Here is a 23621-nt window from a genome sequence, read left to right on the forward strand (position 1 = left end):
TCAAACCAAGCCAGAAATTATTATGTACGTTCTGGAAAGGTATTTATTTTTCCCAGGAGACTGGCTCTTGCCATACCTAAGCCATCAATAATCCCTGTAATTAGTCTGTACCTGTTTCATAGTGGAGGTTGAAAAATTGTATAGAGTGTTCTGAAGTTGCTAGACAGACGAAGGGCTTTAACTTTGTAACAGAGTTCTCAGTCCAGAACAGAAAAGTTTTGGATGTATGTTAGCATCATCTTTTGCTGAAATAAAGCCATTGCTGTGACTGGCAGATATCTTCTATAAAGGTGCTCTCAGTAAAAGGAATATGGAAAGAAAGGATACTCCCATCTTCTAGAAATTTCTCCTTCACCATTTGCAAAATTGCCTAATAAGGAGAAGAGTACTTTTCTTTGAAGATGGAAAATACCTTTTTGCTCTCTCAGTGAGGAACATTCACTGCTGTCCCTATTTCTGCTTTCTCAAGCCACACATTTTCCTTTACATCTGTGCTCATATATTGGCATCATTAGCCACCTGGGATTCAGTGTATCACAGCTGCTGGAACTGCTGGGCCACTTACCTGCCATTTCCTCATGAGCCCCTGCCGAGCTGCTCTGCAGTAACCACTTCTGGTATAATGTAACTCGTGCACAAGGATTTCTTTTTCCATTTGGACTGACACTTTTTATTTGAGGAAGTGGATTAGGAAATTTTATATTTATATATATAAAATTGGATTGCATTTTTTCTTTTTTAATTTAGAGGGTAAGACAACAGACTTATTTAAAGAAGCCATTAGCACATCAAAGCTAAATGACATTATGATCTAAAACATTCTGGTTTGCATTTGATAACTTGCTGTTATTTTGTACTACAGGGGATTTCTCTATAGTTAAAAAAAATTAGTTGACTACACCATCATTCCATTAGTTATTGTTGGCCTAACTACTGATGTATTATTTGTACTACAAATGATTAATTCGTAACATGTGGCATGGTACTGACTCTGTTTGTGTCTAGTTATCAGGCTTTGCTAATGTCCATTTGTTCTTGGAAAGTGTTATTAATGACAAAGAACTAAAAAATACTTTTCAAATTTTTATTGATTTTTGTCCTTTATAGATGTTAGTTTTTTATCATTTTTAGGTGTCATTCAGTGGAAAAAACACATGAGTATTCTAGCTTCTTTGTGATAGTTGCTAATTGAGGATCATTGCAATACTCTGTATCCCCTACTCTGAAGCTAATGTTCCAGCTGTTTCTAAAGATCTGTTCTTTAGAGATGCTCTGACTTTTGGCATAAATAAAAACAATAAAGAAACGCTGTCATTGTTGCTTTTGTTGTCACGATTGAACATATATCCTTTTTATTGAAACAAAAGCAGAAATCTTTTTGTAGAAAGGTTTGTTGAAAACTGAAAGGGAGAGTCCTCCTTTTGTGGGAGAAATGGTCATAAGGCATGAGGTGATGCTCATGCTCCCTCTTCTCTGACCTGTTCTTTTCAGCAATACAGAGTAGCCTGCAGTGTGGTGACAGTCAGAGAGGTGGCAAATCATGGGAGTCACAGTATTCTGAAATTTTCTTCTGTAAGTTTCTTCTCTGAGAAAGCAGCCATATATTCTGTAGAACTATCGCACAGGTGTTAACTAATTTGAACACCTACTCCTGTTTCACTACATTTTCTTGTCCCTGAGTGGTAACACCTTGGCTAGGAGTTTGTGCTGGTCCCTGAAACATTTAATGAGAGGCCTGGAGTCTAAATGTATTAGCTGGAGAGAGGCATTGAAAGGGGATTTGCCAAGGGGATTCAGGGATAATCCAGGCTTAACAAAGGCGTAGGAATGAAGAGGTACATTGGCAGCTCTCTTTTCACTGATTCAGGAAGGTGAGACTTTATTAGTTTAGACTTGCTGTTATTCATCTACACATTAGAAACCTAAGTCCTTTAAAACTATTCATGCTTAGAGTCTTCAAATGTAATTACTCAGACCTCTAAGACACAACATAAAATTTTCTAGTGGATGGGTAAACAAAATTTCCAGAACCTCTGTGGTAAAGAATAGAATATTTTCATCATCGTCTATACCTAATATCTAAAATTTCTTAAAATTGTTTTTTTTTTCCCACAGGGAATTTGAAGATAATCATGCCTATTAGATGTTTAGAAGATGCAGGTAATTACTTTATACTGAATTAAAAACCTGAAGTGCCTATTACCTGTGTGTTTTCCTGCACTTTGCTATTGTTTATTTAAGCCAAATTAATTTTGTCCACTGTAAGAATGAAAAGTATTCCAGTATCTGTAATACTGATTTTTTAACTCTTTTCCTTTCTATAGTTAAATCATGTCTGTCTGTATAATTCTCACTATTTTATTCAGAAAATGTTTTGTGTTTGGATAACATGAAAACAGAGAGGAAAATTTTACTTCAAATTCAAATGCCATACTTTTCTATGGAAATCATACCTCTGGTCTTTGGTCTTTTTAATGGAACTGTGGAAACCTTTGTGTTTAAGCATTAAAAATGCACATATACCTGCATGGAATTGTTTCAACAGTGAAATCTAAAATGCTAAAGTCATATAAACAAAAGTCTCTAATACATCCATTACATCTAGCAAGACATTCTCACTAGAATTTAGCATAGTGATTTGAAGATGGAGTTGGGGAAAGGTACCAGTAGTGCTGTGTTTGAAATGCTTCTTTGATGTTTCTTTTTTGACTGTTTAGAAGTTGTTTAGAATGGCAAACAACACCTTCTTATAAAACCAGTTAGATGATCTAAGGTAAGAAGTACCTCACTTCAGCAGTTTTTCAGCAATATTCAGTATATACCCCAAGCTGACTAGTTAGAAAGAAACATCTCCATAGTGGACAGCCTCTATGTAAGAGGTGTCCATATCACCTATCGTGATATGGAAAGATTTCTTCACTGATCAGCCTGCTTTGACTTGAGAGGAAGGCCAGGTGACTCAAGTGCATGTCTGAACCCTAAGTGAGTTATACTGGATAAGGTAATTCCCACTCACAGTGTTAGGCTTCTATTTTCAGCAGTGATTTGCTGAAAGAGCTTTGAAAGTATGTGGTGGACTTTTTGAGATCAGGCATTTAAACTGTCCCCTGAAAGCCTTCCAAAACTACTGTTTAATTTGGAAAGTGTAGGTCTTTATTTTCCAATCCTAGAGCTGCTATTGAGTAGTGATTATGCTTGTGTGCAGTCTCTGGAGCCAGTCTTTACTGTGTCTGCTCACAAAAGGGAGTTTAGTGAAATGTAGTTACTTTTGCTGAAGTCCCTCAATAATTCCATGTAAGGCTAAATAGAAGTGCAGCTGACTGCACCGATGTTGTTTAGTATGGCTGTACTAACTGGTGTGTGCGGGTTTGTTTTCTTTTTTATTTTATATTTCTGTACAGATAGCCGTGTCACCATGGAAGAGATGAAGAGAACTTTGCTCTAGGAGATCACAATCTCTGGATCATTCTGCATCTCAGTATTTAATAACAATGGAACATGTCCAAATGCTAAAACAAGTCTTTGCAAATGTATAATAAACTGTTTAGGAAAGTTCATACCATGAACAGAACTGTGTAATACTCTCATTAGTGTACAGACACAAATCTAATGCCTATAGACTACTGCGTGGAAAGTTCCAAAGAGAAAGAAAAGTCTGTGAACTTGCAACAGCCCTGGAAAAATGGGAGTAACAAGACTTTGAAAAGCACAGCTTTGGGCACACTCCATGTGTCTGCACAGCTTTCAAGTGAACTAGCACTTAAGACCTTGTGTAACAAAATGGACTCTGGGGACACAGCTATAGGGCAAAAAGCTACCTCAAGGTCTGGAGAAACTGCTAAAGTACCAAGTAGATGGAGGCAAGAACATTCAGCTGTTATTAAGATGAGCACTTTCGGCAGTCAAGAAGTACAGCGGCAACCACAAATAGATCACGAGCAAGTAGGAAACACGGCATCAGCACAACTTTTTAGTTCTGGGAAACTGGTATCATCAAATGAAGCTGCACAGCAAGTCACAGAGAAGCAATATCCACAGCATCGTCCAAGCCCTTTCTCATGTCAACATTCACTTTCCTTTCCACAGCATTCGTTGCCACAAGGCTTCTTGCACAACATAAAGCCACATCAGAGCTTGGAAGGCCCTCCATGGCAGTTTCCTAGCCACTTGCAATCAGTTGCCTCAGAGGACTTGTTTCCTTTTCATATGCATAGCCATAGTGGAGGTTTCTCCAGGAAGAAGATTTCAAGTTTGAACCCTGCATACAGCCAATATTCTCAGAAATCTTTAGAACAATCAGAAGATGCTCACAAAAAAGAGCACAAACCGAAAAAGCCTGGCAAGTACATTTGTCCTTACTGTAATCGGGCCTGTGCCAAACCTAGTGTACTTAAAAAGCATATTAGGTCTCATACTGGTGAGCGACCATACCCTTGTGTCCCTTGTGGTTTCTCCTTCAAGACGAAAAGCAACCTTTACAAACACAGGAAGTCACATGCCCATGCAATTAAGGCAGGGTTGGTACCTTTCACAGAGTCAGCAGTCTCTAAATTGGACCTCGATGCCAGTTACATCGATGTGGAAGCTGAAATTCATTCAGATGGAGAGCAGAGCACAGACACGGATGAGGAGACCTCGCTCCTGGTGGAAGGGTCTGACAAACTGAGCCCCATCTCACAGCTCCCACTGGACATTGCTAGCAGGAGTGGTTTTCACTCCTCCATGGAGGAGTCCTTGGTGGGGCCGATGAAAGTCCCCATTTTGATTATCCCTAAAAGTGGGATTCAGTTACCCAGTGAGAGTTCACCATATATTAGCTCTGATATGTTGCAAACCCCATCCTTGAGTACCAAGTCTGATGACTCTCATACAGTTAAACAGCGACTTGCACTAAGACTGTCAGAGAAAAAAGGACAAGATTCTGAGCAGTCATTAAACCTCCTGAGCCCACACAGTAAGGGAAGCACTGACTCTGGCTATTTTTCCCGCTCAGAAAGCGCTGAGCAGCAAATTAGCCCACCAAATACTAATGCAAAGTCTTACGAAGAAATAATTTTTGGGAAGTTCTATAGGATTAATCAAAGAACAGCACTAACTGTAGCCACAACAAATCAGGAACACAGTTTAATGGGTAGAAAGGGCAAAACAGACCCATCACCTCTTTTAAATAACAGATTAGATATCAAGATGCTTGAGGAACATATTTCTCACCTGACTCCAAATAAAGAGGAACTCATTGACTCCAATAATTTGAGCACTATCAAATCTACACAAATTTATCCAGGCAGCAATACAGAATGTGGACAATCCCAGACCACATCATCCATCAAAAGTGAATCCAACTTGTACCAAGTCAGTCAGCAGGGTGATGTGCCTGTCCTCCTAGAGCCCCCAGTAGATTCTTCTCCTCTTATTAGAAGTAACTCCATGCCAACCTCTTCTGCAAACAGCCTAAGTATTCCCCCATCTCTGAGAGGAAGCCATTCATTTGATGAGAAGATGTCTGGCTCTGATGATGTGTTTTATCCCGGGACAGTGGGAATATCCCACCAAAGAATGTTGAGAAGGCAGGCTGCCTTTGAACTGCCATCTGTACAGGAGGGACACTCAGATTCAGATTATCATGGAAGACAAGGGAAAAATATTATTATTGCTTCGAGCAGACAGACAGCAGGTGACAAAGGACCATCCTTAAAAGAGAAGAAAGGAGACAAGACCTTTTATGACTATGATGCTAGCGGAAAGCACTACAGAAAGTGGGAAGAATTTGAAGCTCAGAAGCAGAACTACAGGGACTCACCATCCTTAAGTGGGATGAACAAAGGGGGAGAGTTTTTTATTGATGCACTTGGACAATCTCAGTCAGTGCCATCCATGCTTGGAACAACTTTTGAAAACAGAAAGCGCAGGAAAGAGGAGAGTGTTGGAGATGAGGAAGACAGTCCTATGATTTGCAGCAGTACAACTGGCACCCCTGGGGGAATTCAACCTTTGGACTTCGATCCCAAATCCCAAATTCAGGAAGTGCCAAGAAGTGGATTTGCCCTTCAAGGCCTGGAAAATGCTCCCCATTGCCATGCGGAACGTTTTGAAATGTGCAGGCCTTACTTGCAGTCTGGAAGTCCAGCAGCTTCTTTGGAAGACTCATCCCTTACTGCAGAGCAAGAAAAGACTGCAGAATCACTGGTTAGAAAGCCCCCTGGAAATGTCATCTCTGTCATTCAGCACACAAACTCATTGAGCCGGCCAAACTCATTTGAAAGGTCTGAATCTACAGAGCATATTGCATGCCAGCAGGAAAAGATGTATTCACCATCTGAAACATGCGAGAGTGAGATTTGTGAGTCCCCGATGAGCCCAGACCGAGCTCCACAGATGGAAAATGCTGACACCAGTAAGCCATCCCCATCCCAGCAGCCTCAGCCGTGTCATATCCAGCCCAGGTTGGTTCGCCAGCACAACATACAGGTACCTGAAATTCGTGTCACGGAGGAGCCAGATAAGCCTGAAAAAGATAAAGAAGTGCAGAGTAAAGAGCAGGAGAGACCCACTGAAGAATTCCAGTGGCCTCAGAGAAGTGAAACCCTTTCTCAACTTCCAGCTGAAAAGCTGCCACCCAAAAAGAAGCGTTTAAGACTGGCTGACATGGAGCACTCCTCTGGGGAATCCAGCTTTGAGTCTACTGGTACAAGTCTCTCTCGCAGCCCTAGCCAAGAAAGTAATTTGTCCCACAGTTCAAGTTTTTCAATGTCCTTTGAAAGAGAAGAGAGTATGAAGTTCATCGCACCTTCCAAACAAGATGAATTTGGAAAACAGTCTGAGTTTTTAACAGTTCCAGCAGGTGCTTACTCACTTTCCGTCCCTGGGCATCACCATCAGAGGGAAATGAGACGCTGCTCATCTGAACAGATGCCCTGTCCTCATGCTGCTGAAATCCCAGAGATCCGAAGTAAATCCTTTGATTATGGGAACCTGTCTCATGCCTCTTCAGCTGGAACACCTACTGTGGCATTGTCTCCATCCCGAGAAAGGAAGAAATGCTTCTTGGTTCGCCAGGCTTCCTTCAGTGGTTTTCCAGAGATTTCACAGACTGATCAGAGCACAGAACAAAGTATAAAGCAGGAGCAGATGGAACATTCACAGGTTGGTCTTCGCTCTTCCCAGCTTGTCTGGCATCACTCCCCTTCCTCTGTACTTCAGCCCATTCAGGTGGATGACTCTGGAAAACAGGCTATTGGCTCTTGTGCTCAGCTTAGTAATAGCTCATCCCACCTTGCCCAGCAACAGGCTCTTGTTGCAGACAGCCCAGAAATGTTAAGGACTCCCTTAATCCAACAAGCACCTTATATTCCTAACAAACATCCATCAGAGCAGCAGCAGCTATTTGCACATCAGGAAAAAGTCCCGTTTCCCCCTATTCATAGCACCTTGTTTCAGTTCCCCTATCCAGCTGTCTGCATGGTTCACTTACCGCCATCTCAGCAGCCTATCTTGTGGCAGTCCTGCACAGAACCTCTGCACTTCCAGCATCCATTTGTACAACAGCTGCAGAAATCTTATGTCAAACAGGCTTTCCAAATAGACGTACCTCCAAGTTATCACCTGGAACACACACCTGAGCTTATTGGAAAGAAAGCAGCTGATTATGTACACGCTAAAGAGCAAGCATACCAGCATTACTCAGGAACATCTGGGTCATATTCAAAAAATACTCTTGCTAAGTACCAGTCAGACCATAGCATTAAACCAACAGATACCTCCTCTGAGCAGCATCTTCAGACAGATTTTGACTCTCCAAGTGATGGATCTGTACAGTCTTTGCCAGGAACAGTTGTTCCCGTCAGGATACAAACCCACGTGCCATCTTATGGTAGTGTCATGTACACAAGCATTTCCCAGATCCTTGGACAGAGCAACAGTCCTGCAATTGTAATATGTAAAGTTGATGAGACAGTTTCTCAAAGAACATTGGCAACTAATGCAACCATGCAAGGAATTGGATTTAACATAGCTCAGATGTTGGGTCATCATGGAGGACTAGAAAAATATCCCTTGTGGAAAGTGCCGCAGACACTCCCGCTTGGACTGGAGCCACCAATTCCTTTGTGTTTGCCTTCCACTTCTGACATGGCTTCTACCTTGGGAGGAAGCAAACGAATGCTTTCCCCTGCCAGCAGCTTGGACCTCTTCATGGAGACCAAGCAGCAGAAACGAGTGAAAGAAGAAAAAATGTATGGGCAGATAGTTGAGGAACTAAGTGCAGTTGAGTTGACTAACTCGGATATAAAGAAAGATTTTCCAAGAATGCAGAAGCCTCAACTAGTAAGGCAGAGCTGTGCTACTGAGCCAAAAGAAAGTCTGCCATCCATGTCATCCTCTTCATCGCTGTCATCCTCAGCATCTCAAGATTTCCCGTCTGTCAGCATGGCGGGAGCTGATGCATACCCACTGAGCAGAGAGAAACTTTCCAGTTTTGATTCTGCATCCCCGGGACAGAAGTCCAGTGGCCCATCTGAAGGAAGAGACTCACCAGAAGAGTTGGATGTAGATGAAACAGCCTCAGATATGAGCATGAGTCCACAGAGGTCTTCATTGCCACCAGGAGAAATTCAGGCAGAAGACCAACTGAAGCATCAAAAATTACCTCTTGGGATGTTAGTTCAGATGTCATCTAATACTGTTGGGAAAGTCACAGCCTCAACCATCCTCCTGACAGACGTAGCAGATTTTCAACAGATCCTTCAGTTCCCAAGTCTGCGTACTACAACTACTGTGAGCTGGTGTTTCTTAAACTACACGAAACCAAATTACACTCAGCAACCAACCCTCAAAGCTTCTGTTTATGCTTCATGGTGTATTAGTTCATGTAACCCAAACCCATCTGGGCTAAGTACAAAGACCACTTTAGCACTTTTAAGGTCCAAGCAAAAAAACACGACAGAAATCTATACCCTGGCTGCTATGCACAGACCTGGAGCTGGTAAACTGACATCGTCAAGTGCATGGAAGCAGTTTGCTCAGGTAAATAAGAAATTTTAATAAAATTAAATTCATATATGTTTATGTGAGAAATTTCTAGTAAACTATAAAACCTGAGTTGATTTTTTTTTTAAGTTTCCCTATTGGGAAATCAGCCAGTGACATCTTCCCAAGGCAACTTTGGAGCTTCAGTTTATCCTTCTGCAAGCTCTGCTACTGCTACTGTCTCTGTCTCTGTTTCTATTTTCAAAACCAGATGTAAAAAGTGAGGCTTTTAAAGCCCTCCATTTATGTGTGCCAGAGCCTGACACATTATCTCCTTCTATTTTGACCTTTGTTTTTTCTGATAAACCGTGTCAGACACAAACATCCACATGCGTTTGTAAGAAAAAATTAAGATAAAATTGACTAAGGATCTTCAGATCCATTTAATGTCTTTTACATATTGACTCTTCCTCATGGATGAAGCATTTGCTAATATTGCCAGGGAAAATTCTGTAATGGCAATAAATTACCCTCTGAGGCTTTTCCATATCTATTTTCCATTATTTTTTTTTTCTGAGGAAAGATACAGTATTGTCTTTTCTGTCAAGACTCATAAAATTTGTCCATGTTACCTCCTCTTCTATTCTCTGTTGAATTAAATGGGACAGATTAATTCATCATATAGAGTTGGACCAGAATGAGAGTTTGGCTTTGACCTGGTATGTTAAAAGTATTTGAAATGAAGTGTGCGTTTATTGTATGCTCCAGAAGTAACACCCTTGCTTGACTTTGTTCTACAGATGAAACACGAGCCATTCTTCTTGTTTGGCAGCAAGCTTGAAAAGAAAGTAGTGGGGAATATTATAAAAGAAAGAGTAAAAGGAGACATTCATGGAGATAAAGACATTACATCCAAACAAACTGAGCCGATACGAATTAAAATCTTTGAAGGAGGGTAAGAAAATATAACTGGAAATTTAAAGCTCAGCCTGTCATTTTGAAGACATTTGAAAATGAATATGAATGAATTAGAATATGAACAGTCTCCTGTATTCTTGCCATGTCCTGCAGCTCCCAAGTCTCTTCTTTTCTGTGTATTTGTCAGTCTTAAAATGCACCGCAGGGTACTTGTATACTCACTTTGGGCTCTACTTTGCTATTAAGACAATTGTTTTCCATCTATGTGAGAGCACTCACTCTAAATTGTTACTTTAATTCCTTAATTCATAAGGAAGTGGATGAACTGTTAACATTTTGATATTTTCTGTGCCATTTCTTTGTATTTAGTGACTTCCATAAGGATGTGTTTCCATTTTTAGGCACTGTGTACTTCCACTCAGTTGAATGGGTTGACAAGGTGTGCTTAGCATTATTCTTGTAATATTGCATTATTTACTGAGGTTGGATTTTGCAGATAAAATGTAAAATGCCAATGAAATCTATGGTATCTAAGGCTAATCCATAGATCTGTCATGTATGGTTGATAAAATATTGTTTAATTTTTCTATGGCAATCTATCACTCAAGTGATAACAGAAACAGATAACAAAGAGGGGAAAGCCAATTAACATTGTTTTGAGGCTTAAGAAACTTGTTGAGAAAAGAAAATTAAATAGACACTTGTTTGTCTTTGCAGTATTCTCTAAAATGGAAGATATTGTTGAGTTTAGTTTACAGAATTCTGACACAATGCAATTAGTTTGCCAGTTTTTAGTTGTGCATAGTCAGGTGGCTAAACAAGATGTGGTTTTCAGTCTTAGGAAACTCAGATGGTCCCACAGCGCTGTTTTATTGGGGTAACTAAATAGGTCAGGAGGGAGATGTGAGAAATTTATACATCCATTTCCTTCTGTCAGTTTGAACCCTTTAAAATCTCAGTTGTCCTTCACTGATGTTGTGTTTTTGTCTACAATTGAATAATCCCCATGAAATTACCATTGCCATTTCTCTGTAGTCTGCAACACTGAAGGAATGCAGCCTACATCTTGCCTGAAAGACTGAAAAAGTTATTTTGGAGGTCTGCTGGCCCAGGTATGCTGGCCCAGACACCCCTATCCTGACTGCTCTCTGTAGTTGTACCTTGTCCTAGTACCTAAGCCAGTAGACTGGCTTTACAAGAGTCACCCAAATTCAGTGGTAAACCTAAGTTTACAAGAAATGTAAAGAGCTGGTGCTTCAACTCACTACACCTTTGAAGTATAAAATTGCTTCCCACTATTTACCATTTCTGAATTTGGATGACCCAGCTGAGGATAGTCTGCCTTGATGTAAACTACATGATGAGAGGTCAGAATAGTAAAAGTGTGTTTAAAAAAGCAACTTAAAGAAGGATTCAGATGAGTGTGAGCTGCAGCAGATCACTCTATAAAAAGCTTCTACCATCTAGTACTTACTTGAATAAATTTTGTGTGTTAATTGCACTACCTTAAGTTTTCCTTTACACCAATAAGGTTTATGAAACTATTTGAGTAAAATCATGTAATTCACACTTCACTTAGAAATGTTTCCTAGTAATACTTGGCTATGTTTAGATGCCCTTTGAGTAAAACAGAACATAAGGAACCTTGATGTGCACATCAGTTTCTGGAGTGGGGAGAACAAATAGTCTGGGCAATAGACTGGGGCTTCCTCAATAGAAACATATGAACTGCAAAACTGCAGCAAATGAGGTGATGCAGTGATGCAATCTTTCCTCATGCATGATAACTTCATGGTGCATTTTACAAGAATTATTTGTGGAAAAATAGATTCATTCTTTCCATTCTTGACATTCATTTGGCTATTTTTTAAATTGGTGTAATATACCTTAGATATTATTGTCACGTCTAGCAGTGCTTTCTGTCCTGGTTATTGAATTTTTCCTTCTCTTCAAGTTATTGTCTACCACACTTAAAGCTAGCTATTGTCTATCCCTTCTTAAAGCTAGTCTTTGACATGGGTAGGTTTCTATGCTTGCTTCTTCTTGGCTGTTTGTTGAGCTATTTTGTTCTTCTCTCTTCAAGCACACCTTCATTTCCTCTCAGCATGTAGTGCAATGAACTATATAGCAAATGTCTGTTGTCTTCATGTCACATTTTCTCCCCTGGACAGACCAGCACCAGTATGGTCATACCTTGTTTCAGCAGTATGTTTTCTTTTTGGTTTTCAGTTTTCATGGGGAATGGCTTTCCTTAGGCTTTGTGATTGGTTTTGTTTCATAGGTGTGAAGAAAGAATTAGCTGAGAAAGATCTGTGGTTGTCTGCTTTTGGTTTGTGTGAAAGCCTGTCCACCTGGCAGGCAAGTGGAGCTCTGCAGCTGCCTTGTGCCAGTGGGGTGGAGCATTTATATGGCAGGTGGGCAAAAAGCAGATAGCTGGGGCTGGGGATGAGTAAGAAGCTGAAGGAGCAGAATCAGAATTGAGGCAAAAAGTAGATCATAGCATCACAGAGTTGTTAGAGTTGGGAGAGACCTCTAAGATCTAGTCCAAATGTCAGCAGGTACTACCAGATGTCACAGTACATCACCACCTCACTGCAGAAAGCCCATCAAGAGCATTTTGTAAGCGTTATAGCAGAGGGAGTTTGGAAGGAAGAAACCAAACACTGCATTGTTACCACTGGCAGGTGGCTTGATTCAGGAGAAATTATCTGAATCACAAAATCTGCTTTCCATTCTCTGACTGCAGTTGTGACTGATGGGATATGAAGCAGTATTTCTCAAAAAAAAAGCAGTAATTTCAAGTTCAGTCCTTGCTGCAGTACAGTTAGTTACTAATGGTGTGCAAAGAAAGAAGGGACAGGACGAGCGTGCCTGCTCATCTGACACCTAGTTTAGTGACATTATCAGCTGACAGCAAGAATTCACAGTTTGCTTATGTTTGTACTTTCATATCTATCAGTAATAGACTCTAATTGAGGAACCCAAATAAAATAACTTTTTGAATAGAAATTGCAGGACTCTGAGACTTTTTAATGCTTTTTAACTCAAGAGTCCCATCCTAGTCAAACTCAGAGCAGCAGTGGCCAAAGTCCTTACATGGACATTAGTAGGAAGGGGGAAATTACTCAAAGTTTTGAGAGAGGCACAAGTTAGCAGTAAGAGTGAATATTCCTGAGGTCTAAAAGGTAATCACCATGACTCTGACTTCTGGTCTTTTTTGGTTTTGTACCAGGCCTTCTTTAAATGTCAAGTTTGTGTGTGTCATTTCTCTTACAGTCATTGTTATGATGAAGCATACTAGAGTCAAGGTCAGTTGTGGCCAAAAACCATCTATATGAATGATGAAGAGACACATGTTTTATCATTGTCTTTGTGTCCAGTGGGATCTGACAGGTGACAGAAGCCAGTGGAATGAGGTCAAGCAGAAGAAGAGCAGCGATGGAGCAACAGAAAAGCACATGGAATAGCACAGCATTTATCTTACCAGTCTCAATCAGGGGTGGTACGGTAGACTCCATCCCAGCAAAATCAGACTTTAAAGGGAGATGAAGAGAAGATAAAATAGCAGTATTTCATGTAATAATGGGCTTTTTTTTTTTTTTTTTTGTCTGTGGGAGAAAGCTTGGAGGAAGTTGATGAAGTAGTGGATAGGGAGATGACTAGCAGTCATTGCCATGTGCTTATGAAGGAGAACCTGGGAAATGGGGCAGCCAAGATCCCAAAAATATTGTACAGAAAACCTGATAGAGAGATGACTAAATATTACTTTACATTAGACTATTGCAGTTTTGTCCATGCTGCCAGGGACAATGAAGGATATGGAAGAAGTACAACTTTGTTGAAAATGAGATGAAAAAACCCTGAATTTAGGCATCCACATTTGAAAGGGGAGCTAATGTGTTTAAAAGATAAGAAGATGGACTTGAGAACAGGACACTGTTTTTCTAAAATATTAACTTCAGAATTTATATTGCCCATGATATAGCTAAACATATGGGAAAGTGTTCATCTAAGAACAGCACACTTGAAAAATGTTTCAGCTCTGTAACCCAAAAATTGCCACTTTTTTCCTGTAGAGTTATCATCACATTAACAGAATCTTTCACACAGTCCCTATTTTATTTAAAGTACTGAATGTACCAATGATATTTTGTGGGTTGTGCATCCACAGAATGACTGATATTACTTTGTGCTGCTTAGGATGAGGGCAATGGAGGACAGAGGGCAGAAGAAATATTATTTCTCAGTTCTTGCACTTCCTGGATTTTACTTTGAATGAATGAGGATGGAATTCTTCCCCAAAGGAATGCAGTCTTCAAACCTCAGAACAGCCTGAGTAGATTCCCTAGACTCCTTTAGATTTCATTATTAACAATTTAGCATGATAATAAAGGCTTTACATAGATTTTCATATCTTATTTATTTTCTAACTCCACACTATGTAATCAGCAAAAAAAAAAAAAAAGAAAGAAAGCTTATGTCTGTGTGTTGGTTCTGGGCTGTGATAAGAAAGACTTCAGTTATAGCTTTCTTCAAAGTATCTGTGTTTGACATATACCATTTTATTTCTAAAGCATCACATACCTGAGTGAACTCAACTCTGTGTCTCTTTGGGGAGCAATTTATCTTTGGGAATGTCAGGCATGTGTAATGTGAATGAATATATCCTTGCTCGTCATCCATGTTCCCTTTATGCTTAACGGGAAGAAATGGGCATTTCCAGGATGTGATTTATCTGATCCCAAGGGATAAATACACTAAAATAGTTAAATGAACTGTGCTGCAAAATAATGCTGTTTTCAGTGGTGGTAAATGTCTGTGCTGTACAAGACTACAGTGAGCTGAAATCCAACCTGTAGGCTTATATTTGGAGTTGTGTCTATAAGAATGGTTGTTCATTGGTTTCCTGACAAGGTGTTTTTACTGTTTTCATACTGCAACCTGTTGGTTTCATATTGTTTAAATACATTGGGACCAGTACATTCTCTGAAAGCCAAATACTTTATGAGTTCCATACTGAAAATTCAGTAGTTCCTTTGGACTTCTTTGAGTTTGCATTTATTATGAGGATCAGATGCATAGAAGTGATGTTTGTACATGTATCAGACCTAAAATCTGTATGACTTCAATACTTGCTCTCTTCCAACAGGTATAAATCAAATGAGGATTATGTCTATGTCAGAGGCCGTGGCCGAGGAAAGTACATTTGTGAAGAATGTGGCATTCGCTGTAAAAAGCCAAGCATGCTCAAAAAACATATCCGCACTCACACTGATGTCCGGCCTTATGTATGCAAGCTGTGCAATTTTGCCTTCAAAACTAAAGGTATTTGACCTTTTTAGTTGAGCCCTTGCCACTTCTGGAACTACTTTGCCCTCTGGGATCCAATCACCCGTTGCAATCAAGGAGAATATTTTCTTCAGAATTAAATTGTTGTGTTTATATATACAGGACTGTATAAGAGAATTTGTTCCCTTCTGTTCAGTTAATCCAGGGATTTTGTAAGACTCTGAGACTCCTTTGATAGCTTCATTAAGACCTTGAGTCTCTTGGAGGGTCCTTTTGTCTGCAGCGAAAATGTAGTAGCACCACCCTGAAAAATAATACTCTGCCAACATTGTTACATGGTGCAAATTTTAATTGCAGCAACACTTAAATGCTACCAGGAGACATATTTCTTATGACATAATGTAGAAGCAGAGCATCAGCTGCTGAGGAATACATGCCTTCACAGGCTTTACAGTGGGTCAGTTTCAAGTTTATAAATAATATATGTCTCCTAGATGGGCCAGTCCATCCACTGGGGCATTAATTATGAATAGAGATCTGATAGCTCCTGTTCACATGTATTTATCACAGAAAAAAGCTTTCATTTGTCACCCTGTGGCCACAGATAATGGTATTCTTTGGAATTCAGATTCGTGATGCAACCATCTCCTTGAAAAAAAGCATCCTTTCCTTGGTATCATTTCCTTGTAGCACAGCCTAAATGAGCCTCACATTCTCAGTTTCTTAGCTTCCCTTTGGCAGACAAAAGAATGGATTCTAGTACCAGTGCAGTGAAACTTAACTCAAAGGGGGAGAAAGGAAGCTGAAGGAAATTTCTCCCAAGATCCCCATGCAGCTTCATGGCTGTTTTGAGGATTGAGAATTGTAATAGTTTCCATGACTCCAGCAGTTCTTCCTGTGCCAAAGATGAGAACAGCTGATGGATGGTAGTAGACCCATCAGCCTAATTTAAGATGGGAACATTCATGGGCATGTAGAGACAAAGACAAGGAGCTGCTTGTTTGTAGTCCCAGTAGACCCTCTGGTGAGCTGCTCTCATATCATTGCTTACATTTGACATTGCTGGAGGAATGGGTCTTGAGTAGGGACTTGAAGTACGTGACAGGATTGTGGTTTTATAGCTGTGGTCAGAGTGGACATTCCAGGAAGAAGAGGTGGCGTGGAAAAAAAAAAAAAGAGAAATTGCTTGCTGTGGCTGGCATTTCTGACAAAGAAGAAACATGGAGGAGGTGGTTTGCTATTGCACAGAAAGGGCAGGAGTAGCAAGAGACTAGGTTAGCCTTTGAAGTACAAGTGTTTAACTGGTGTATTACTGATTATAAGCAGTTGTCAGCCTCATAACTACTGTTGCTACTTTGCTGAGAGCAGTAGGGGACAAACTTTCAGAAGTACTCAGGTTTTCAGTTTATCTGAGCATTTAGCCATCCAGAAGCATCAATGGCCAAGTTAGATTCTTCATGCAGTGCACAGACTCAAGAAACTCCTAGTGAGAAGGGAATTATTTAAAGTAGCTGGAGCTGAAATCAGAGAAGAAGAGCATTGTGAGTTTCTAAGCACACCTGTGCCGTCCAGCAGAGGAGTGCAGTGTTTCTGACCCAAGATGGCACGTACCAAACACCATCTGGAAATGTTGGTTGGGGTCCTAGAAGCAGCATAAATGCATTTCCAGAGGGCTTTCCTTGAGCTAAGAAGCACCATGTCTTGGTAGTGGGTTGGGTTTGCTTGTGCTGTGCTTTCCCTTTTGGGTGTTGCAAATGAGGCTGAAGTGGCAAATGGATTAGAGCGATATTCTCCAGCTTGTGCTTTGTGCTCAAGATTCTTTGTCATGAAATGTCTCTTGGGGCCAATCTCAGCCCAGTTTTTTAATCTATGAAAAAACAGACCAAGACAGGCGCTCCAGAAAGTCAATAGTCTAGTGTTAGATTGCTCCCTCAGGGGAATGGGAGATTTGCTTTCAAATCTCTGCTGTGTCTGGTTTAGATCCGTATTCTAAATCTGGGAGTTGAACCTGAATTTCCCCCATCCCAGGTGGCTGCTGTAAGCACAGTTCCTCTCAGTTCAGAGACTGCAGCTAGATGGTAAATTTGCATAGAGAAGTCTCCTATAACTCTATAACTGTCTTTTTTTTTTTTTGTGGGATACTTTTGCTTCCAAATGCTTCAAATAAATGGAGCATTTGGAAACCATCTGCAAAGTAAATGGGAGAGCCCTTACCTGGAAAGTGCCACTGTGTAAATGGGAGCATGAGCCCTGAATAGCTGCTGTGCTGTGGACTTACTTGGATGTCTAGGTAGTCTGTACATATTATGAACAGTGAGTCCAGGAGCAGATAACATCCAAAAGTGAGTTTTGTAGGGGTGCCTAAATATCATGTGGAAAATTGGAGAGATGCCTATTATGTCTCAGGCCCTGAGTGTATTTAAATTTTTTTTTTTCTAAAGATACAAAAATCCACTCTTATTAAAACAAGCTCTGAGGTCAGTGGTCCTAATGAGTCAGCCCTGTCTGTTGTGGTGTTTTCTAAAGCTAAAACCCATTACTTGCAGCATAATGGAGTTAAGATACACCAAAACCTTACCTGAAGAGTGATCTTTGTTGTTGTCTGTTAATTACATTAATCTCTGATCTGTAGGAAATCTGACAAAACATATGAAGTCTAAAGCACATATGAAAAAATGCTTGGAGCTTGGAGTATCAATGACATCTGTAGATGATGCTGAAACTGAAGAAGCAGGTATGTGAAAATGATTTAGTTTAGATGGAATGGCCTCATTCCAACAAAAGTATGTAAAGTATGGAGTCTGTAAATGACTCACTGCACTTTCGCACTGTGATGGGCATGGGAAAATATATTACGAGTATTTGGGGCATTTTTAATTGAGAGCATTTTAATAAACAGGAAGTAAAAAAAAAAATCCTATCTAGTTGTCTGGATTATACTTTTTTACACCAAGAGGTGCTAGAAATAAAAGTATGGCCTGTTGTCATCTGTCTCATACAAGGTTCCCAATAGTGAAGTTGCAAGGTAGTATAGGACAAATTTGCTTTCATACCTCAAGTATAGAATTTTAGGCATTATTTTGAAAAAAATGTGGTTTTAATCAATGAGGAATCACTTTATGCAGCCATCCCAGATGAAGAGCATCCAGCAATGGCATTCAGTGTGCTGGGCGGGGAATGGTTGTGGTGTGAGAGTTGGGATATGTGGTAATCTTTTGGACTTGCTGTGGTTGTTTCAGAAAATATGGAGGACATGCAGCAGGAAGCAGAGAAGAGCAGCAGCCTGGCAGGGCTGTCAGCAGAGCACCAGTTTTCTGATGCGGAGGAATCGGATGGCGAGGACGGCGATGACAATGATGATGATGATGAAGATGAGGATGATTTTGATGATACTCAGGGAGACTCGACACCAAAAACCAGATCAAGAAGCACCAGCCCGCAGCCCCCTCGGTTCTCCTCCCTGTCAGTGAACTCGGCTGGGGCATCGCAGGGGGCTTCCCCAGAGGGCTCCCTTTCCGTGGGACACTCTTCCCTCATCAGTTACTTGGTCACCTTACCTAGCATTCAGGTTACTCAGCTTATAACACCAAGCGACTCCTGTGACGACACACAAATGACAGAATATCAGAGGTTTTTCCAGAGTAAGAGTACGGATTCAGAGCCCGATAAGGACAGATTGGACATACCCAGCAGCATGGATGAGGATTGCACGCTTTCCTTAGATCCCAGTTCTTCTCCGAGGGACCTCTCACCTTCCAGTCGACAATCGTCACCTGGCTACGATTCTTCACCCTACAGAGATAACTCACCAAAGAGGTATTTGATGCCAAAAGGGGATTTGTCACCCAGAAGACATCTGTCACCCCGACGAGATATTTCACCCATGAGGCACCTTTCCCCGCGGAAGGAGGCTGTGCTGAGGAGAGAGTTATCACCAAGACGGGACGTGTCCCCAAGACGTCACCTGTCGCCAAGGAGACCAATGTCACCAGGGAAAGACGTGTCTGTGCGAAGAGATTTGTCTCCCAGGCGAGAGAGGCGATACATGGCCTCCGTTAGAGCGGCATCTCCCCGGAGGGGCTTGTACCATAACCCAGCATTGTCCATGGGTCAATATTTACAGTCTGAATCTATTCCAGTGGGACATTCGGTAAGTATGAAAGAATATTTTCATTCCTCTTGTCGAAAACTGCTCTTACTGAGTTTGAGCATTTCAAAAATCTTTGCAGCTTTGTAGAAGAAGAAGGCATAAACTTTGAGTCTTGGTGGGAAGTCCTGGAACAAATGCAAGAAATTTGGAATAGACAGAGACCAAGTCAGGATGCTGATTCATTTAGATGCACTAGAGTCAGCCTAAGGGGCAACTGTTCACTTGGTAGAAGTCTGAGTAGCTCCATGAACTTCAATGAAAATAGGCTGGTTTCTGCCTCCATATTCATTACATATATATATATGTATGTATAATTTTTAAATGGTCCAGAAAGCTTACATGGTTTGTGAGGCTTTCTTCTGCACTGTAAGAAATCTTGTACTTCCTGGACTCTCAGGTGAGATCCAGCCAAAATCAAGGCTTAAAGGCCTGTTCTTGTGGTATGGTGCCCATCACTGAGTATTGCTTAATGGAATAAAAATGGTAAGATAATGGAACCTCTTAAAAAAGTAGAGTGCACACTGAAATCATGATCTGTGGCTGGATTTTAAAGGATATTATTGTGTGAGAGGAGCAGGCAGCTGTATGCCCTGCAGAAAGTGCCACAACCGTTTTGGTGGAAATGTACAAAATTTCCGCAGCTGCTGTATGTGCTCTTCCCTTTTGGTAAATTAGCTCTCAGAAACTGCCAGATTGGCACTTTTGACCCGCCCTAGCATTCACAAAGCACTCCCTCCACAAATAGATTACATTTTCAGAGGTAAGGAATGTCCTTGCTGGGTGTGAATTTACTTATTTACTTACTATGATTTCCTCGCCACGTTGCTGTTGTGGCTGCCCTCTCACTGTGTGTGCCTGTGTGTGGGTTCAACCTGGGCAAGCTGTGACAGTCTCAGGTTACCTCAGAGCTCCTTGCTCTTCTCCTGGCTGGCCTCTTCTACCTGCTTCCCCATTCCCAGTCTTCTTGGATCTCCATGAAGTCTTTGCAGTGCTCCTCTATGGAGGAGAAGAACTGAATCCTGAGCTCGTACACTCAGCATTTCTCATCTCTGGTATGATTTTCTCTGTAGTCAGGCTGATGTGTTATCTGCTCCCAGGAATGGAGTGAGGGATGCACCCGGGCAAAGATGTTTGGAGCAGTCCTGGACCAAAAAGAGCTGAGATGCTGCCAGCCTAGTAGATCCAAAAGTGATTTCCCAGCCTTTCAGGGGTATAAGGGAAAGCTGCAACTTGAGTGGCCATATTTATTGGAGAGAGCAACACAGGTGCTTCTCCCACATCTTAGACATTGCCCCATGACCTAGTAAGTTGTTTGGGAGAGCACTGGAGAGGGTGACTGATTGATGAAATGGTTCTTGAGAAAGGGCATGCTGAAACCCTGCTGCACTCTCACAGGAGAGATCACTGCACAGCTGAGAGAGGGTACAAATCCCAGCAGCAGTTCTACTGACTACTTGAGGAAGCACAAGTGGGTGAAGAGTCACCAGTTTAACTAGTCATGATGTCTTAGTATCAAATGAATGGGATCATATGGGATTCTACACTGTGCAGAGTGCCCCAGTCCCTCATGTCCCACATGATACACACTGGCATCCTGTAGTAAAGATTTTAGATGTGTAATGATGCTAGCAAAAACAGTAATCCTTGACCATCTGACAGTTCTTGCTGTAATATTTTTCTTATGCATTATGCACACCTTCCAGCAAGGCATTTAGCATATTGTAAGGACTCTCTTAGCACTTCTCGCTCCTTCTTTTGAAAAGTCCACCATGCCAGATGGACTTCTAATGCTTACCTTGTTTTTGAGGCAGTCAGGCATGTGGTAGTGTAAAACAATGTAAAAGATCAGTTGTCTTACAGAAAGCATCAGTAACTTGATGGCATGTTGAGTGTTTGAGAGAGAAGGCCAGACCTGAGTAGAGTCACTACAACCTGAATACAGGAGGCATCACTGGAAATGGAACCCAGGCAAACTTAAATGAAAAAAATGACAAGTGAGGATGATTGCCCATTGCAAAAACTGACTGCAAGGAAGGAAAGATGCATTCCTTGTCTCTTGATGCCTTTCTGGAAAATGTACTTTAGCCAAACATTAGACAAGCTTAAGTGAAACAAGTTATTATACTCAGCATGTGGGAAGACAAATAGCACCTGAGCTTGCTATAAATGAAAGCTGTCAGAGAAGAAAAAGGAATAAAGGTTGTTTTTCACTTTTTAGAGTAGTGAAATCCAGCAAACCAGAACATCATTAGCAGCTGCATCGGTGATGCTCATGCTGGTTTATAATCCTTAAAGTACTTTAAGAGCTGCATTAGGTTGCCAGTCCTTGCAGGAGTAAGGGCAGTTTTGTGCTTCTAGTGCTTCAGAAGAGGCCAGTTTTCTTTCTTCTCAACTGAAATTGTTGTATTTGCTCAGTCTCTTTGAAAGGCCAGTGCTGGTCTAGTTGCTCTTCATCTTGCTTCCTGTTGAATGTCCATGCACTTTGGTGGTCTTATGCAAAAGGCTTGTAAAGTGCTCAGGCATGCAAAGCACCACATAGAAAGCAATTAAAATTATTTGTTTAGGAAGTGGAAAAGAGCATGGTGAAAGTAAATATTTTTTTATATTGTATAAAAATACAGGAAAATACACACTTTTTTTCTCCTTTGGCAAGCAATAGCAGGATACACTCTTGCAGCAGAATACTCTCTCTAAAGCAGCCTAAGTCTGTAATGTGTGCTGGGTCACACTTGGCTTTGACTAGTTAAATTGGTGTCTTTAATGCCAGATATCTTCTGTTCTCTAAATACATTTGGGATCCTCTGTCAATGGCAGAAGTTTCTTTCCTTACTGGGGAGGCTGATGCCATTGTCAAAGGGCTCAGATTCTTCTTCCAAGTCATCTCCTGCCAGTCCTGAGAGAAACAGAAGGAGTAGGAAGGCTTCATTTGTTCGCCCTGAGTGAATCTCTTTTAGCATTTTAGTTTGGATGAGGCATATGTCTCTCTTGTCACATTTTTTGTGTTTTGACTCGCTTTTTCAGCTCAGTCTTGGAGTAAGTGACCTGGATTGTTGTCAGATGGAATTAAACTGAAAATGTGCACCAGGAGGGCAGCAGGTGCCCTTGAACTCTGAGTGGCTATCCAAGTGACTGCCAAGAGGCCACATAGGGCTAATCTGAAGCAACCTTCCCTTCCAAACCCACAACACTTGCATTTTGAATATGGGATCCAGCACAAACAGTTTTCACTCCATTCCTGCTCGTCCCAACCCTTAGTACACCCTGCTACTTCCTAGTGCAGACCAGAACCTTTGCCCCTTCCAGTCCCAGGATCCACACAACAAGATCGAGAAGGTGACTTGCTGTGAGTGGAACAGACTGGTCTCTCACAACTATTTTAGCCTCTAGGCAGCAGTGGATTTTGCTTCTGTTGCCATCTTGTTGCTCATCTCATTCATTTTGAAGTCTGAAGCCTGTCTTGATATATTCAGAAGGGCTGAAGGGAATTAGGCACCTCTATGACCACTTGAAAGTTGATAGGATTTAAGGTCCTTTGATCATCCCAAAGATGGATATTAAATCACTTCCCAAACACTCACTACTTTATCATCTTGAGTGAAGTGCATTCTTGTACAGAGAGCCAGAAACTTCTGAATTCCAGGTAAACTGTAAATAGGTTCACTGGTGCATCTGGGCTACTGTGGTGCATTCTGTGTTGGGCTGCAAATTGAGCTGATCCTGAAAGTGAGGGCCACACGGAGTTATAGTCACTTTATTGGGCATCATGTCTTTCAGGAGGCACACTGGTGGTAATGTGCTCCCTTAGTAATTTTCTTTATAGAGTTCAGTGTTTTCTTGTTTTTAACTTTAAAAAACCTCAAGTGCCTTATGACATGCTAATCAAAGAGACTGTTTTCCACCCAACATGGTTTTGCAAGCTGTGGTCTGAGGCTGCCCAGAGGATGTCTGTGAAGGGTGCTTGGCTTTGAAATGTGATCTTCCTCTTAATCTCACACAGCCTGATTTGGGTGATGTACCAGATACAGGGTAAACCCTATCTCATCCCTGAGGCGTTCTGGGGGACTTGTGAAGCTGGATATGGCTTTGCTCAGAGGTGTGATGTGGCAGTCTAGCTTTGTGACCGGGTCAGAGCATTTAGTGAAGAGCTTCTACAGGATACTGTTGCTTGGGAAATTGTATGTTACTTGAAGGGAAAAATGCTAAACTGTAACAAATGAAAATTAATAGGAAACGAACTGGATTCCCATCACCTCACAAAGAGAAGAGCTCAGCTCACAGCACTGGCAGCAGCCTATTCTGA

At 41.2% G+C, this 23621-nt stretch overlaps 1 protein-coding gene across 3 annotated transcripts in view; it reads left to right on the plus strand.

The window, feature by feature from the left end:
* HIVEP2 (HIVEP zinc finger 2) overlaps positions 1–23621 on the plus strand; it is a 135103-nt gene that overhangs the window by 106718 nt on the left and 4764 nt on the right. For all 3 annotated transcript variants that reach the window (XM_084201838.1, XM_084201837.1, XM_084201839.1), the window contains 6 exons: positions 2116–2160; positions 3402–9021; positions 9765–9919; positions 15032–15207; positions 17804–17905; positions 18411–19321. In XM_084201838.1, the coding sequence (XP_084057964.1) occupies positions 3610–9021; positions 9765–9919; positions 15032–15207; positions 17804–17905; positions 18411–19321 (6756 nt within the window). In that variant the 5' untranslated portion in view covers positions 2116–2160; positions 3402–3609. The remainder of the gene's footprint in view (positions 1–2115; positions 2161–3401; positions 9022–9764; positions 9920–15031; positions 15208–17803; positions 17906–18410; positions 19322–23621) is intronic.

The sequence above is a fragment of the Fringilla coelebs genome (genome assembly GCF_963513975.1).
Source record: "Fringilla coelebs genome assembly, chromosome: 3".
NCBI lineage: Eukaryota > Metazoa > Chordata > Aves > Passeriformes > Fringillidae > Fringilla > Fringilla coelebs.